The 14,252-nt window shown below is 47.1% G+C and overlaps 1 protein-coding gene across 1 annotated transcript; it reads right to left on the reverse strand.

Annotated features, from left to right (window-relative positions):
• Window positions 1-106: 106 nt before the first annotated feature.
• zc3h4 (zinc finger CCCH-type containing 4) lies at window positions 107-13,861 on the reverse strand. The gene is made up of 14 exons (XM_070970332.1): window positions 13,575-13,861; window positions 9,083-9,386; window positions 8,892-8,999; window positions 8,546-8,747; window positions 7,935-8,092; window positions 7,544-7,640; window positions 7,233-7,369; window positions 6,891-7,007; window positions 6,572-6,683; window positions 6,198-6,307; window positions 5,555-6,021; window positions 4,542-4,864; window positions 4,182-4,430; window positions 107-4,017 (listed from the first exon to the last, which is right to left on the reverse strand). Exons 1-14 carry the CDS (start codon window positions 13,652-13,654, stop codon window positions 2,318-2,320), a joined length of 4,164 nt encoding a protein of 1,387 aa, XP_070826433.1. The 5' UTR covers window positions 13,655-13,861; the 3' UTR covers window positions 107-2,317.
• Between the last annotated feature and the right edge of the window lie 391 nt (window positions 13,862-14,252).

A 14,252-nucleotide genomic window follows, 5' to 3' on the forward strand; every position in this document is an offset into this window, starting at 1 on the left:
AGGCCGTGAGACTCACCACACACCACAAAATAAAATTGCTAAAATAAAATAATAAATAAAACTGAAGAAATGAACCAATAAAACAGAGAAAAGAGAGTTTGAACTGGTTGATCATTTATCAACTTTATTTAAATACTTCGACAACCTCACCTACAGTGTACAGTTAGAAAACTCCACTCCCTCAAAGACAGGATACTGGTCAGATTTACATCGCACAAAAAAAAACTAACTTATAAAACAAGAAAGCCATAAAGGAAAGAACAAATCAACAAGAACTTTCACACTTGCTGTAGCTGAAACTAGCCTTTTCATGACCTGGCAGGAGGGAGCCGTCGAGAATTTTTTGTTAGTCTGAAGCTTTGTACAGAAAACCAAATAAAAAAAATAGGCCTCTCTCCTCTCTTCACACTGCTGCAGGCTGCCTACATCCCACTGAGGTGAGCAGTAATCACAGATTCCTGACATATAAAATGGTTCAGTTCAAAAATGTCAAGTGAGGAAGTATATTTACCCAAGTATAAAAAAATAAATTAAAATGATCAACATTTATACACAAGATGGTCAACAATCCTGACAGCTGTTGTACAATCTTAACCTTCTGGAAGTCAAAAACTTCGATCCTCGACACGCTTAAAGATCTTCAAACAAGCCTGGCGATGAGATCACCGGCGTTTCAGGCAAAAAGGGAACGACCTGCATAAGCTGCACTAACTCCTGACTTCATTCACAGTAAGGGGCGAAACTAGGGAGGGAGATTCTGGAGAAAACGGTGAAAAAAACAACTGTGAAACCATCCCAATTGATCATTTCCATCAATGAAGTGTGCACTTCTTCTGCTGCAAACCTGAGAGAGAAACCACGTTCAGTCTGTGTGAATGTTTTTTGTTCAGATCTGACCTTTGAATGGTGCTTCTCTTTACGCAGAGCTCACACTGACAGCAGAGGGTGCATCTGCACAGACCAATGCAAGATCCAGGCAGGAATTAAAGTTTAGGTCCAAGTCTAGTTTATGATTGTCACACTGTCACCAACCACTAAAGCCGAAAGCTTCTAGAGTGATGCCATAAGGCTGCCAATGAACTCCATCCCACCAACCTCTGCAGACACCTGCGTCCTGTCCTGGAAGTCTTCTCTCCATTCTTAACAGTCCATAAAAACAAAATAAGTAAAAGCTCAAGGCTAGATGGTGAGCTGTGTCAGCCAATCAAAGATCAAGGTGAAGAAAAGGATGAAATTTAACCAAGCAAGGCTGACCGAACCTTACGTCTACCTTAAAGCTCCAGAACCTGACGTTTATGAAGGGGAGGCTCTCCTTTTTCACAAACCAGCAAAACAAAATGTTCATGTGAAAACTGTGTAAATGAGGGAAAAAGTAACAACTGTGGTTTTAGTGGTTAGAGAGGCAGAACAGAAAGGTCACAGGTCACTTCCTGCACCAACAAAGTTACCTGTTTTGGGTAACAGCCAAACACCTGAAATGAAACAGTATATGAACAGCTGGAGGAGCTACAGACATTAAAAACATTATTACAGCCCTCAGAGGACACAAACTGACAGTGCAAAGAAGTAGAAAAATAAATACTAAAAAATAAAGAAGCAGAATAGAGATCTCAGTTCGGGTGTGTGTGACGAGGTGAGTCATAATGACAAAACTGAACATTTTCCACAGGACAGAGGACAGTGAATGCAAAGGCAGCGACATAGAAAATCACCAATGGGCAACCGTATTCCAGGACTTGCCTCAGTGCTGTTCATTGATCACAAAAACACTGCAAATAAGCAATATTTTGTTGGGAAAAAATGAGATGTGTCCCGTCTCTTCAGCACAGTCAACTTTAACTGCCCAAATTTACAAAAGAAGTGAGCAGAGGAGCTGAAATCAAGGGGATAATGAAAGAAAGAAGATGTTGTCTAAATAACTGTTTTCATTAAGCATCGAGATGAAGAGAATACATTTATTTATACATCAATAAGTCTGTTTAAAATAGAGCTTTAGAGATTTAACTTTAAACCCTTCCCATAACCCACGAGTCTTTTATAGAATCTGAATCTGCAACACTGGGGTAAAGTGTGTGCGTGTGTGTGTGTGTGTGTGTGTGTGTGTGTGTGTGTGTGTGTGTGTGTGTGTGTGTGTGTGTGTGTGTGTGTGTGTGTGTGTGTGACATCTTTTTGTTCACAAAGGTTTGTCTTCTTAACCAGTCTTACAGGAATTTGCCTCAGTGCGCTTTTCTCTTTCGTTTCTCTTTCACTGATCTGCTCAGTGTCCAAAAATGTTAAAACAAGCCAATGGTCACCCACATGATGGGGGGGGGGGGGGTCACTGGCAGAAGGGGGAGGCTGTGGGGTCAAAGCCTTTGAAAACCTCCTTCAGAGAGGCATTGTCCTGCTCTGTGGCTGCCTGGTCAGGCTGCACCGGGCTGTTGCCTCCAAAGGGGCTACTCGTCCCGCCGGGCTTGGTCGCCTGCTTCACCACGCCAAATAGAGAGGACACTGGTAGGTTGTGGACACCGGCGGGCCCCTGATCTGCAGCGGCTCCAGGAGCACCCTGACCCCCAGCTGCTGCTGCCCCGGCTGCAGTGGACCCACCCTGGGCCGCGGAATTAGGCGAGGGTGCGGGTTTGGGCCGAGGCCTGTTGTAGCTGTTGTATCGATCGGTCCCTTGCTCTCCACTTTTCTCCGGCTCTGGTTGGTCCAACGCAGACTTCCGAACAAACAGGGGCTCCTTGGACTTGGGTTTACCCGTTGTGGGTTCACTGGGTTTAGACTCTGTGCTGGTTGAGTTGGGGGAGTTGTTCGAGCCGCTGCTGGTACCAGGGCTGCCTGGTTTGTTAGTCCGAGGGTCATACAGACTGATGCAGCTCAGCACACTGGCTCCCCCTGGTGACCCAGCTCCCACACCGCACCCTGCCCCACCTGAGGAGAGCAGCCTTGGGTCGTAGGGGGCAATGGTAGGAGGGGAGGAGCCAGTTGTTGTTGCTGGAGAGGGAGAGGAGACAGAAGGAGGCGCGGGATCTGATGGTTGCTTCAGTGCTGACTTCTGAGGCTGGAGACGGGGGTCTGTAGGGCCTTTGCGGGCCACTCGGGGGTCAACAGGCTTTTCTGCAGGTGCAGGGGGCATGGGAGGAGGGGTACCCAGTAGAGACACAGGGGCATTAGGGGTCGGTAAGAGAGGAGGTGAGGGGGTCTGGGACGGGCTGGAGTTGACAGTCTTGAGGATGCGAGACAGCAGCTCAAAGTCTGGGAGCGAGGAGCTGGAGGAAGAGGGAGCAGGGGGGTCCGAAGAGGGTGGAGGCTGTACAGGGGGAGGCTGTGTGTGAGGGAGCGATGTGTGTAGCAGCTGCTGAGCCCGGGACAGACGTGGGTCTATGGTGGGGACAGGAGGGATGCCTGGTGGAAGTGGAAGGAGGTCCTGCTTGGGGATAGGGAGCGGAAGGAGATCTTCAGGTGACCAGGTGATGGTTTTGGAGAAGGCTGGCATGTGGAGAAGGATGTCCTTCTTAATGTGGCTGAACTGCTGCAGCTGGGAGCGTGGGTCCCTCAGGGCCATACCCATGAGCGGGTCCAGAGGAATCGGCACTGGCTTGTCCCGTAGAACCCGCTCTGTCTCCTCCTCTTCCACTGCCGGGGTTGTCAGCGGCGGGGGCTTGTAGACTAGAGGAGGCTCTATTTTAGGAGCAGGAGGCGAAAGGGAGGTGGATCCGGCTGAGGCAGCAGCAGTTAGCCGGGCTAACCTGGGGTCTACAGGTGGTCCAGAGGAAGATGGAGCAGGCACGGAGTGGGTGGAGTCGGAAATTTGTGGCGAATCAGCAGCACGTGCCAGCCGTGGGTCCCGAGCCAAGCGGGGGTCTGCGGGCCGAGCCGGAGCGCTGGCAGGGGAGGCCTTCTGGAGGCGAGGGTCGCTCGGGGGGGCGTCAGACTTTTGAGGAGCCTGGGTCTGCTGACGGAGCGTTTTCAGGATGGAGGTCACACTACCACCACCGTCCTCATCCTCACTGGAGTACCAGTTCCCTGAGTCACCTAAGACAGAAGGACAGAGATGTTTGGGAGTTCATAGCTTGTTTAAATGAAAAAATCCCAAATACATAAACTTTACAGCCAACGTTCATTATTTTGTTTTTGTTTTCTGTTGCATGTTATCAGTGTGAAATGAACAAAACACTCTGCAGATGCTTTTCCTCTACCTTCAGTGTCTCGACTCTTTTCTGCCCCTCCCTCAGCCATCCTGCGAGCTCTTTCCTCTTCTTCCTGCTGCTTCTGTTGGATCCTCATGAACAGGACGCGCTGTGCTGGAGGCAGGAAGTCAGGCACAGAAATCCCGCCCTGATTGGCTGACACTCCGTTAGCAGAGTCGTCTTGTCCACCTGACTGATTACCAAACTTCCCTGTTCCTCCTCTCTCGTCCATGCCAGCAAATCCCTGGTAGCTGTCGCCTGAGAGGGAACAGTGAGTTCTCTCATCAGTACAGAAACTTTTCAACAATCACCTACAAAATAATTAACTCATCTTAATTATTCAGTCTGCTTACTAAAACTCACTCTCACCTTCTTGCACCACTCCCTCCATATTCATACCATCCTGCTGATTGAAGAAGTTATTGAAGAAGTTTCCCCCACCCTGAGGAGGACCTGGAGGCATAGCACCTCCATGTGGAGGGCCGTCACCAGGTGCAAATCCTCCCATCATGGGTGGTCCGCCAGGGCCCATGTTAGGGGGTCCCTGGTTCATCCCAAGGTTGGGGCCCATGTTCTGCATGTCAGGGGACATCATGCCTGGAGGGGGAGGGAAGCAGGGGGGAGGGGCACCAGGGGCGCCTTGGGGACCGGGTGCAGCAGCCTGAGCCTGGTTGCCAGTGGGAGTCTGGCCCCTGATAGAGAAGGAAGAGGAGGAGTTAGGATTCAGGGCCGATCTCGAAGGGAGAAATAAGAGAGAAGAGAAACTTCACAGTAAATCTACAGCATTTTAAAAGAGGGTGATTGCATGAGCAATAAGTTCTTGAAGGTAAATGAGGACAAAACTGAAACAAAAAGAAATGCTGTTTGAAAATGTAGTGAAATGAACTCCCTGGATGACATAACCCTTCTATTATTCAGAGGACGTATGAAAAAAATGACTGCAATCACACACATGGTGTGTCTGTGGGACAGATAAGTTGGGGGTCTGTGGCCTATCGTATCTGTGTAGATGAGGTCAATAAAAATCCAAATTTTTGATGATGGTATCTGAAGAGCTGGTACTACTAGAGAACATTACAAAACTATAAATGTAGAGTGCTTCGTGCTTCCACCTTTTACATGAACTGTGATTCTTTAATTAGTTGTTGGCGACATGAATCCTCAGGCACCTTGTCACTGCTGCCATCCTTGGCACAGGAGCAAGCTAAACATGTTCAGGGGCACCTTTCAAGCCTACAGGGCAGGTGGAAGTATTCACCAGTCCGAAGACAGAGCCTCTGTGGGTTATTATATCTGGTACGTCTTTGTCACTCTGACACAGAAGGATCAGATATGAACAGAAAAAGATTCTCTTTCGTTCTTGATGTTTTCTGATCTCTCACCTGACGGCCAGTTTCTGAGCCAGCTGTCCTGTCGGCTGAACTTTAATCTCAAATAATGAGGGGATCTTCTTCCCTGCACCGCCTCCCCCTCCACCACAAGGAGGTGGGGGGCCCATGTGAGGAGGAGGTCCTGTGGGATTTGGGAGCCCGCCTTGGAAGGGACTTCCTTCAGGGACATGGACAGGGGGACCCGCACAGGGGTTAATCCCGGGTACAGGCCCTGGTACGGGGGGACCTTTGCTGGGATTGGGCCCATGGTTAGGTCCGGGAAGACCCCCAAAGTCACCCGCCGCAGGCCCGCCAAAATCCCCAGGCACTGCATTGGTGTCGACAGAAACAGGACGAGGAGGGGTGGGGAGGAGGCCAACTCCAGGAGGCGGTTTGGGGAGAGGATTGATCCCCTGCTTCTTCAGCTCCTCCACCTCCTTCTCATCCTCAGCTCCAGCCTCTGCGTCCTCTGCCAGCATCTGGAGGACGTCGTCACAAAGACATTCACTGATAAGTTTATGGGAAATATTTTCTCTTTCATAAATCAAACTGTGTCTGTGTGTGAACTTAAAAAAAGTTCATCCTGTAAACTCTAGAATCGATCACGCTACATTTCACGTGATCTTAGATATCTAAAGGAGCGGAGCGTTCGTACCTTGTTGAGCAGCTCCTGGGTGTCATCGTTGAGGGCATCATGGGAGAACATGCACTCGTCACCATTGACACAGTTCCCTGTGGTGTGGAACAGCTTACAGGGGAATTCACGTAGCATGGGAGTCAAGGAGAGACACGGACAAAGACAAAGGACAGAAAACTAACAGACCACATGTCCTGGACGTCCTCGTTTGAATTCTGAGATAAATGAAAACCTATCACACTTTCAGTTAGGTTGAATTAGCATGATGTAGCTTTAGCTGGCTTCACTCTTTAATCATCTCTACTCAGAAACAGACGAACAAGTTCACATCAGTATACCCAGAATCCCCTTGCACCAATAAGTGTCTCTGTGCGGTCAGCAGTAAAGGATATCATGCATGTAAGGACAGTGGTCGGCTCGGGCACAAAACCCAGTGATGTAGAACTTGCACAGCTCCTTCTTCTTGGGCAGCTCGATGTCGTGGCTGAAGTTGCAGTGGTCCCCCTGATGAGGAAAAGGGCCATAATGAAATCTGTGAGTCTGGGGGCTCATGGCTGAAGTGCACATCTGGCACTACTTTGTTACGGAGTCCCGCCTTCACACTCTGCACGCTGTTATTGGCTGGGGGCTACTGGCATATACATGATTTCCCTGGTGTGGGATCAATAGAGTGATGTCTTATCTGATAAGAGAACATTAGTGCTGTCTCACCCAGGTGCACCTCCCCTCGATGTAGTATTTGCAGATGGCCTTTCCTTTCTTATCGTGGTGCTTTTCGTTCTGATTCCTCCTCCCGAGCCCTGGTCCATCGCCTCCTCCACCTCCATCCTGGAATACAGACACACAAATCAACACATACACAGAAAGAAAAGCACAGAGTGTCAAACAATAAATAAGTGAGAGAGGAATCTGATCATTTTACTCCTCCAGTCTGACAAATATAGAGTTTGAGTTTGCCCTGAGGGAGCCCGACTTTGCTTTTTTTCCATTTGCATTTGATAATCAGATTTGTTTCAATTACAGCACGAGGACACTGAATGACAGAAGCCTCACCCCATTGTCCATGTCTCCGTTGTTGTCGTCGTCCATCCCCATGTCGCCTCTTCCTCTCCCGCGATTTCGACCCCTTCCTCCTCTGAGCATACCACGGCCTCCTTTACCCCTCCCTCGTCCGCGGCCGCCTTTACCTCCTGGAGCAGGAATGGAAGACAGACAACACTGTCAGGTCCAGGTTTCAAAGTAAGAGCTGTCAACGATTTGTCCTGCGTGACACCATCACAGCCCGTGTTTGCTCTAAACTGTGTGTCCATTTCTTCAAACCAAAATCAAACACACCTGCACAACCACCCGTCGTCCAAACTCACCTCTGCCTCGGTCTTTGGACTTCTTGTACTGATTGAGTTCCTTTGAGTAGTCATCGTAGTCATCCTCGCCCATGTTGTCATAGTCATCATCTCCATACTGTCAGGACAGATTTCACATGTCACTTCAATGAAGCTTCACAGAACAGAACTCAGCATCAGCTTGGAATTAGAAGCAAAGCAGCCTGTTTTACACATGATGTGTAAACAGTTAAATATCCGTTAAACAACACTGAGACAGGCTCTGAGAGATGGTGGCTGTCAGTCGTCCAGTCAGCAGCATTTCCAAAGGTCTCAGTGATGAGGACGGTGGATGTAAACTTAGTGAAAATGTCTGTGTGGATGTAGACTCAGCGCTGAACTAAAAGCTTTCGCTGCGAATGATAAATCTCACCTCCATCTCATCTCCATATCCGTCTCCATCGTCATTGTCACCTCCCATCTTTCCTCCTCCACCTCGCCCTCCTCCTCTTCCTCTGCTTCCGCCTCTCCCCCTTCTCCCTCCTCTCATTCCTCCACGACCTCTCTGGTTCTTCATACGACCTTTGCCCCCTGCAAAGACACAAAGACAAAGAGAAGTAAAACAAGAGTCAGCTGAAGAGGCAGATAAGTCTGAGGAATTTGGATTGATAAGAAACTTTTGGCAAATAATCTCCTTCGTCTGTCCACAACTGAGCAAATAAGACCGAACAGTAAACCAGCGAGCATGTGACGATGAATCTGCCACCAAGCTCCTGAACAGTGGCTCATTGTTGGAAAAGCCAGTTTACTTTCCTAAAGATCAGTGAAAAGTTTTAGTGCAAACTTAAAAAAAACATGACACAGTTTCAAAGTATAATATTGTGCATAAATAAAATAAATACACGCTTCTGCCATTTGAGTTGAGGCCCTTTATCTGCTGTGTTTAGTCTGAGTGAGAGCTGGAATCTCAGCTGGGCAAATACTTCACATGCAGCAGAATATGGAAGCAAACCAACAGCCTGAAGCGAACCGCCGTGAACCCACCTCGACCGCTGCGGCCGCCTCCCCCCTCCTTGGCTTTGCGGTACTGGTTGAGCTCCTTGGTGAAGTCGTCATAGTCTTCTTCGCCCATGTCCTCCTCTTCCTCTCCCTCAAAGTCATCTTCATAGTCATCATAGCCTCCGTAGCTCTGCTTCTCCATCTTCATGTAGCTGCCTTTCTTTGAGCCACCATAGCCCCCGTGAGACTGCAGGCGGGTAAACACATGAGGTCATTTTAGAATTACTGAAGATTGATTTATCTGGAATATTTTACTTAAAAATCATCTGATTAAGGTTCATTTGTCAAGATTTGAATGCAGGCGTGGTGACCTGTGCTTCTTTAGACTTACAGGAGGGGGGTACTGCGGACTGTACTCTCTGTACTTCCTCTTCTCACTGGGACTGTAGTCGGAGTCGTCGCTGAAGTCCGAGTGGTCGTCATCAGAGGACGCATGCCGCTGAGAGAGGAGCACACACACATTCAGAGAAGAAGAGGTGGAAATAAACTGACATCTGTTTTCTACCTGTCAACGTTTCTTACTTTGTGTTTGGATTTGCGTTTCTTCTTCGACCTCCTCTTCTCCCTTTCTCGCTCCTTCTCCTTCTTCCTCTTTCTCTTGCGGCGGTGGGCTCTCTCGTCGTCTGAATTGCTGCTGGCGTGAAGCTCCTTTCCTCGCCGGGGCCTTTCCCCGGGACCTTCCCCTCCCGCTTCACCTCCTCCGCCTGCTTCGTCGCCCGCATCTCCGCCTCCTCCTGCTGCGGACATTCCTCCACCCATCTCCTCTTCCTCCACATCTCCTCCATCATCTTCCAGCTCACCCTCCTCCAGCTCACCATCCTCTGGCCTGTAAAGAATGCACATGAAGACAGTTTACATATGTCTTTTCTCACGGGCCGTGAATGAATCCGCCAAGCACCTCACAGGTTCCAATAATCATAAAAAACCTGAGAAAAACTAAATATGGACATTTAGTGGTTTGTCTTCAGTGTCACAGAGAAACACCATGAAGAACGAGTACAGAGGATTCAGGGTTTAAACCTTACCGAGCGCCACTGAGCTGCAATATTTGCATTTGTGGAGGTCAAAAAAGGGTTTACAAGAGTAATCTTGATATTTAACCACTGACTGAGCCCCTGAGGCATTATTTGGGCTGAAACGGGAGTCAGGTTGTAAATATTGTGACATTTAATGTGGGAAAAAAAGGCTTTTAACTGCTACAGTAAAGAAATAAAAAGAATGACGGTTAAAATTACAGCCTTGGGCCCATTTCCAGTCCTCTGAATGTTCCCCTTGTAGCACATATTCCTCTCTGTCATGGAGATTTCTAACACTTACAGCACAACCAGCCTATTTATTTTGTTTTTTAAGAGAAAACCCGGCACAGCGTTGGAAGGACAAACGCAGGTTTGATTTGATGTCGGGGGAACAAAATCAACAGTGTGCGCGCCTGTGACTCTGCCAGGTGTATTTATACAGCCATTGGACTTCTCACAGATGTTTGCCAGCTCGAAGCACTCGTGAACACATCAGGACTTCACATGTGAATCCCCTTCAGCACCAGCAAAACATGAAATCAACAAAACTTTTTTTCTGCTGCACAAGCCACCAAATCTAAACAAGCATCATATTTAATTATGCTTCTGTGTTCTGATATAAACCAGCACGAGCTGGGCCTCGGGTGCACCCATACACACACACCCCCTGCCCAAAACACTCGTGGCTGGGGGGAATTACTGACGTGCTGTTACTGTGGTCAGCTGTCAGGGCCGGACCCTCACTTGAGACAATGTGAGCAAAGCCATAAGATCCTAATTACATGGATCACATGACGGCCTCGTCCTGCAGCACTGGCGGCTGTGGAGAGGTTTTTATTGGAGGGTGGGTCAAAAAGCTGAACCGCAAGAGCAAGAGAAAGGTAACACATACAGTTTAAGTCCAACACATGGATGCTTTGATAGTGAACTGATAACAGTAGCATGTCGTGTGTTTACTGAGTGTCAGTTTCATCAAAGCACAAGATCCCAACCAAATATTGACTGTACCTATTCCTGACGCAGCGTGAATACTCATTGTTCTGTCTGCCAATTTCACTGGCAAGGATGTGATAAGATTTATGGCACAGGCTAAGGGAGGGGTCAAATTTTAGTATCAACGAAGACACAGATTTGAAAAGATGTATGAGCCACTCCCTGTTTGAATAATTAGCCCTGGCTCTCCAACAAAGGCCCAGCGTAGGCTGAGTCCTGTCTGCAGCAGGCTGGTAGTGAGACCAGAGGCCACGCTGATGTGAACACCATTCCACTTTTCCACTTGACCACTGCATTACAATATCTGACTGCTCAATGGCTAGTTTTAGCCTGTGAAGAGCATACAGTGAACCGAGACAAAGCAGGTGGGGAGTACAGCCAACCTGCCTTCAGGCGAAATGTCAGCTGCACTGTATGTGTACACTGCACCCCAGCACATCGTCAGCACACCAGCCTCCTCTGAGCAGAGCTCAACAACCAGCCTGAACAATCTGTCCGGATTCACCAACAACATGTTCATCTGCAGAGCGAGACGGCCATGAGTCATTCAGGAACTTGTGTCCAGCTAACGAAGCTACCAGAGGACCCTACTCATCTACTTCATCCCTGGAACAAAACAAAAACTAAGTCTGAAGTACACAAATTTGTATTTTTGGACAGAAAATACTGCGTTACTGTAGGAAAGTCCTACCAGAAACATGAAAATAGTCACTCCGTTACTTTAACCTTCTTTCCTCTGTCACTATTTGCAAAACAGCCTCAAAAATGTGAAGAGATGCAGATTAAGCTGTGTTTTTGGCTGTACTGTTTCAATACAAACGTTCAGTATCAGACACCTACAACCCGAATGCGTTTTACCTCAAAGTAATTTAATACGTTGCTCTCTCGCTGCCTCACGTACTTTGCTTACCAGTTCTCTGTCCTATCGCCTCTGAATACAAACAACACAAACAGGAGCATCATCAACAGCAAAGTCACTCCTCTTCCTCTCTACTGGCATGTGCTATGAAGACCCTGACAGAGTGGGACACACGACCCGTCACAAGGAAAACTCTGCAGACTCGCTGCAGGGCTCCTGTCATTGCACGGGGATTTGGCTGCATCATGGAAGCAGGTTGTTGTGAAAAGGGAGCGGCTGGGAGTCACTGTGGGCCGAAGCTGACGGCCTGTCTGGCCTGCAGAGACACCATACACACACATCACCTGCTGCCAACAATGTGCCACTTTGGAGATAAAAAAAAAACTTTCAGTGCAAACTACATCCAGACTTTTCTATGCTCAGGTCAGCTCAGCATGAGCTTAAGAGTTAATGTAGTTTAAGTCTACCAATGCAAACATAGGCTTCCCAGACCTGTGAGGAGAAAGGCTGTTATTTACTTAATACGCTATTGATTAGACTCTGCCCGAGCACAAATATACTGCTGACAACTATGTGCAGTAAAATCCAGGTCTGTGCAGTATCTGTCATCCATGTACACTACGCCACACAAGTTTCCTTATATAACCACCATCACTTTGCCAAAGTGATGGTAAAATTCCTCCACACACCCTCAGCAGACAACTGTGAGAAGATCTGAAAGTTCAACAGAGCACATGATTATTCTTGTCCATTCAGGATGACTGACTCCAAGGATTTACCATGCATTATGGTACATCATTAGCTCAGTGGATGAGTCCACAACTTAATTAATTCTATAAGCAAAGGGCCATGATTAAAATGGGGAATACTTACTGTGACAGGTTTTCTTCACATTTTGCCCTCAAAACCATTGAAAAGGTTTTCCCTGACCTTTGAGGGACACTACAGGGGTCTGTGATACTTGGAAGTGGGACCAACTGGGTAACATACAGCAGATTTGCCAACTGGGGACTGTGGAAGAAGGGAACTTTGTGTTTGACTTGAAACTCTGCTGGGATGCTTTGCAGACGTTTTATACATTTTGGGACTTTGTGGGTGTTTGGGTCGAGTCAGTGTGGGTACGACTGGGAATAAAAATGATGTTAGACAAATATCCATAACCAACAAGCTGCATTAACGCGGTTAAGTTGGGACACGTTACAAAACGGATTCGTCGATACTTCAAAAACTCAATGTTGTGCATTTAGTAAATATTCAAGACTTCGGGGGAAGAAATCTCAATCGTCTCAGGGTGTTCGGGAACAAAAATAAGCTTTCTTACGAGTGTTTTTTTAGGTAGAAACACGACGATTCGAGTACAATTTTTAGTGCGTAGAGCTAAGAGCCAAGTTGCTTCGTGCTGGCTGTAACGTTGCGTTTACGCCAACTGACCGCATAGATTTGTACGGATTATAGAATCATCTAATAGCCTAAACTGATCGAATAACATTCATCAAATTGCTCTGACAGTGTTAGTCAACGCTAGTTTTAATTCCATGATGTAGCGATTGTAAATATAAACGAATAGCACATTCACGAAAACCAATAGCCATTAGCTTAGCCTCTCTCTTGCCAATTGTACTTGGTCACATTAACCAACAAGCTAATGTTGCTAAGTTAGCCTGAAAACAGGCCCACCGTTAGCAAAGTACATTTGGATTGTTTTTTGGCACCAGCGGCATTACAATAATTGTCACACCCACACAATTAATTGAATTAACGTAAATTAGTTAACTTTTCTGAACAATGTTCAAATATTTAACCGATGCTTTATAACCAGTGAATTGGCTAGAATGACGGTGAAACTGGGGCTGATCAGCCGTTTCGACCTCGTCTCTTTCCCCTCACACAAATTATCTTGAAGTCGATTAATCGTTGGTTGTGGTAACCTCATAAAATTAAGGGAATAACGTTATCCCAGGTGCTATTTGGCCTCCCAGTTGGCGTCGTCGTGTCAACATGGCGTTCTTTACCTCTGTACTCGTTTTCCAGAAAAGGCGAGTTTAATCCCTCTGACAGAAAAAGAAAAAGAAACCCCGGGCTTTTTGTGTAAAAGCACAGGACAAATAAATAATTTCATTTAAATATGACTGTAGAATTACTCGACCTTTCGTCAGTCAGGAGACTGTTGTGTTCGTGGTTGGTAGTTGGGGAGTTTGGATGGACAGTCATGCTTTCCACAGCCATTTCCTCTAACGTTAGCTAACGTTACATTGAGGTGCAAAAAATTACAACTCGACACTGGAATCTACTGGCTTATGCGTCACTTCACTAGGATCTACTTGTTTTTGGTTTTAGGAAGAGTTTCTGTTCATAGTAGGCAATTCTCCACTACAGTTGTAAGAGAAATATGATGAAAGTGAGTCCTGACGTTCTCCGTCCTACTGTAGCGATGTGAAATGACGACTGATAAAATTAAAATGGCCGACTGTCTTCTCCTAGGAGAAAGGGGCGGGTGTCTCCGAGAATGACATCATGACGAATAACGTTCTTGTAGCGCGTCTCACGGAAATTACCGACTGGGTAACGCGGAGGGTAAATTAAACCCCCGAATTTGACTCGCAGGTGCGCACGAAGACCTAATCGTGATCACACTGTATATAGCTATATAGTTACAACGTAATTAGGCCTGATTTTCATGTAAATCGACCCCTCTAATACGAGATTCGTTTGACGAGACACCAGTTGTTTACCAAATAAACTTATGTTGTTGGGTGTGTGGTCTTCTATATGTAAAAATAAGTCAAATGAACAAATTCAACAGGACTGAGCAAACTTCATGTCA

The sequence above is a fragment of the Chaetodon trifascialis genome, chromosome 9 (genome assembly GCF_039877785.1).
Source record: "Chaetodon trifascialis isolate fChaTrf1 chromosome 9, fChaTrf1.hap1, whole genome shotgun sequence".
Lineage (NCBI taxonomy): Eukaryota > Metazoa > Chordata > Actinopteri > Chaetodontiformes > Chaetodontidae > Chaetodon > Chaetodon trifascialis.

What these genes read in the sequence shown, in the direction of transcription:
- zc3h4 (XM_070970332.1), bottom strand. Translation starts at nt 13,654, where the DNA reads ATGGCTGTGGAAAGCATGACTGTCCATCCAAACTCCCCAACTACCAAC. An exon ending in GTCCAAAGACCGAGGCAGAG is followed by an intron (nt 7,370 to 7,543) that starts GTGAGTTTGGAC and finishes TTCCTGCTCCAG; the next exon opens with GAGGTAAAGGCGGCCGCGGA. An exon ending in TCGAGGGGAGGTGCACCTGG is followed by an intron (nt 6,684 to 6,890) that starts GTGAGACAGCAC and finishes TTTCCTCATCAG; the next exon opens with GGGGACCACTGCAACTTCAG.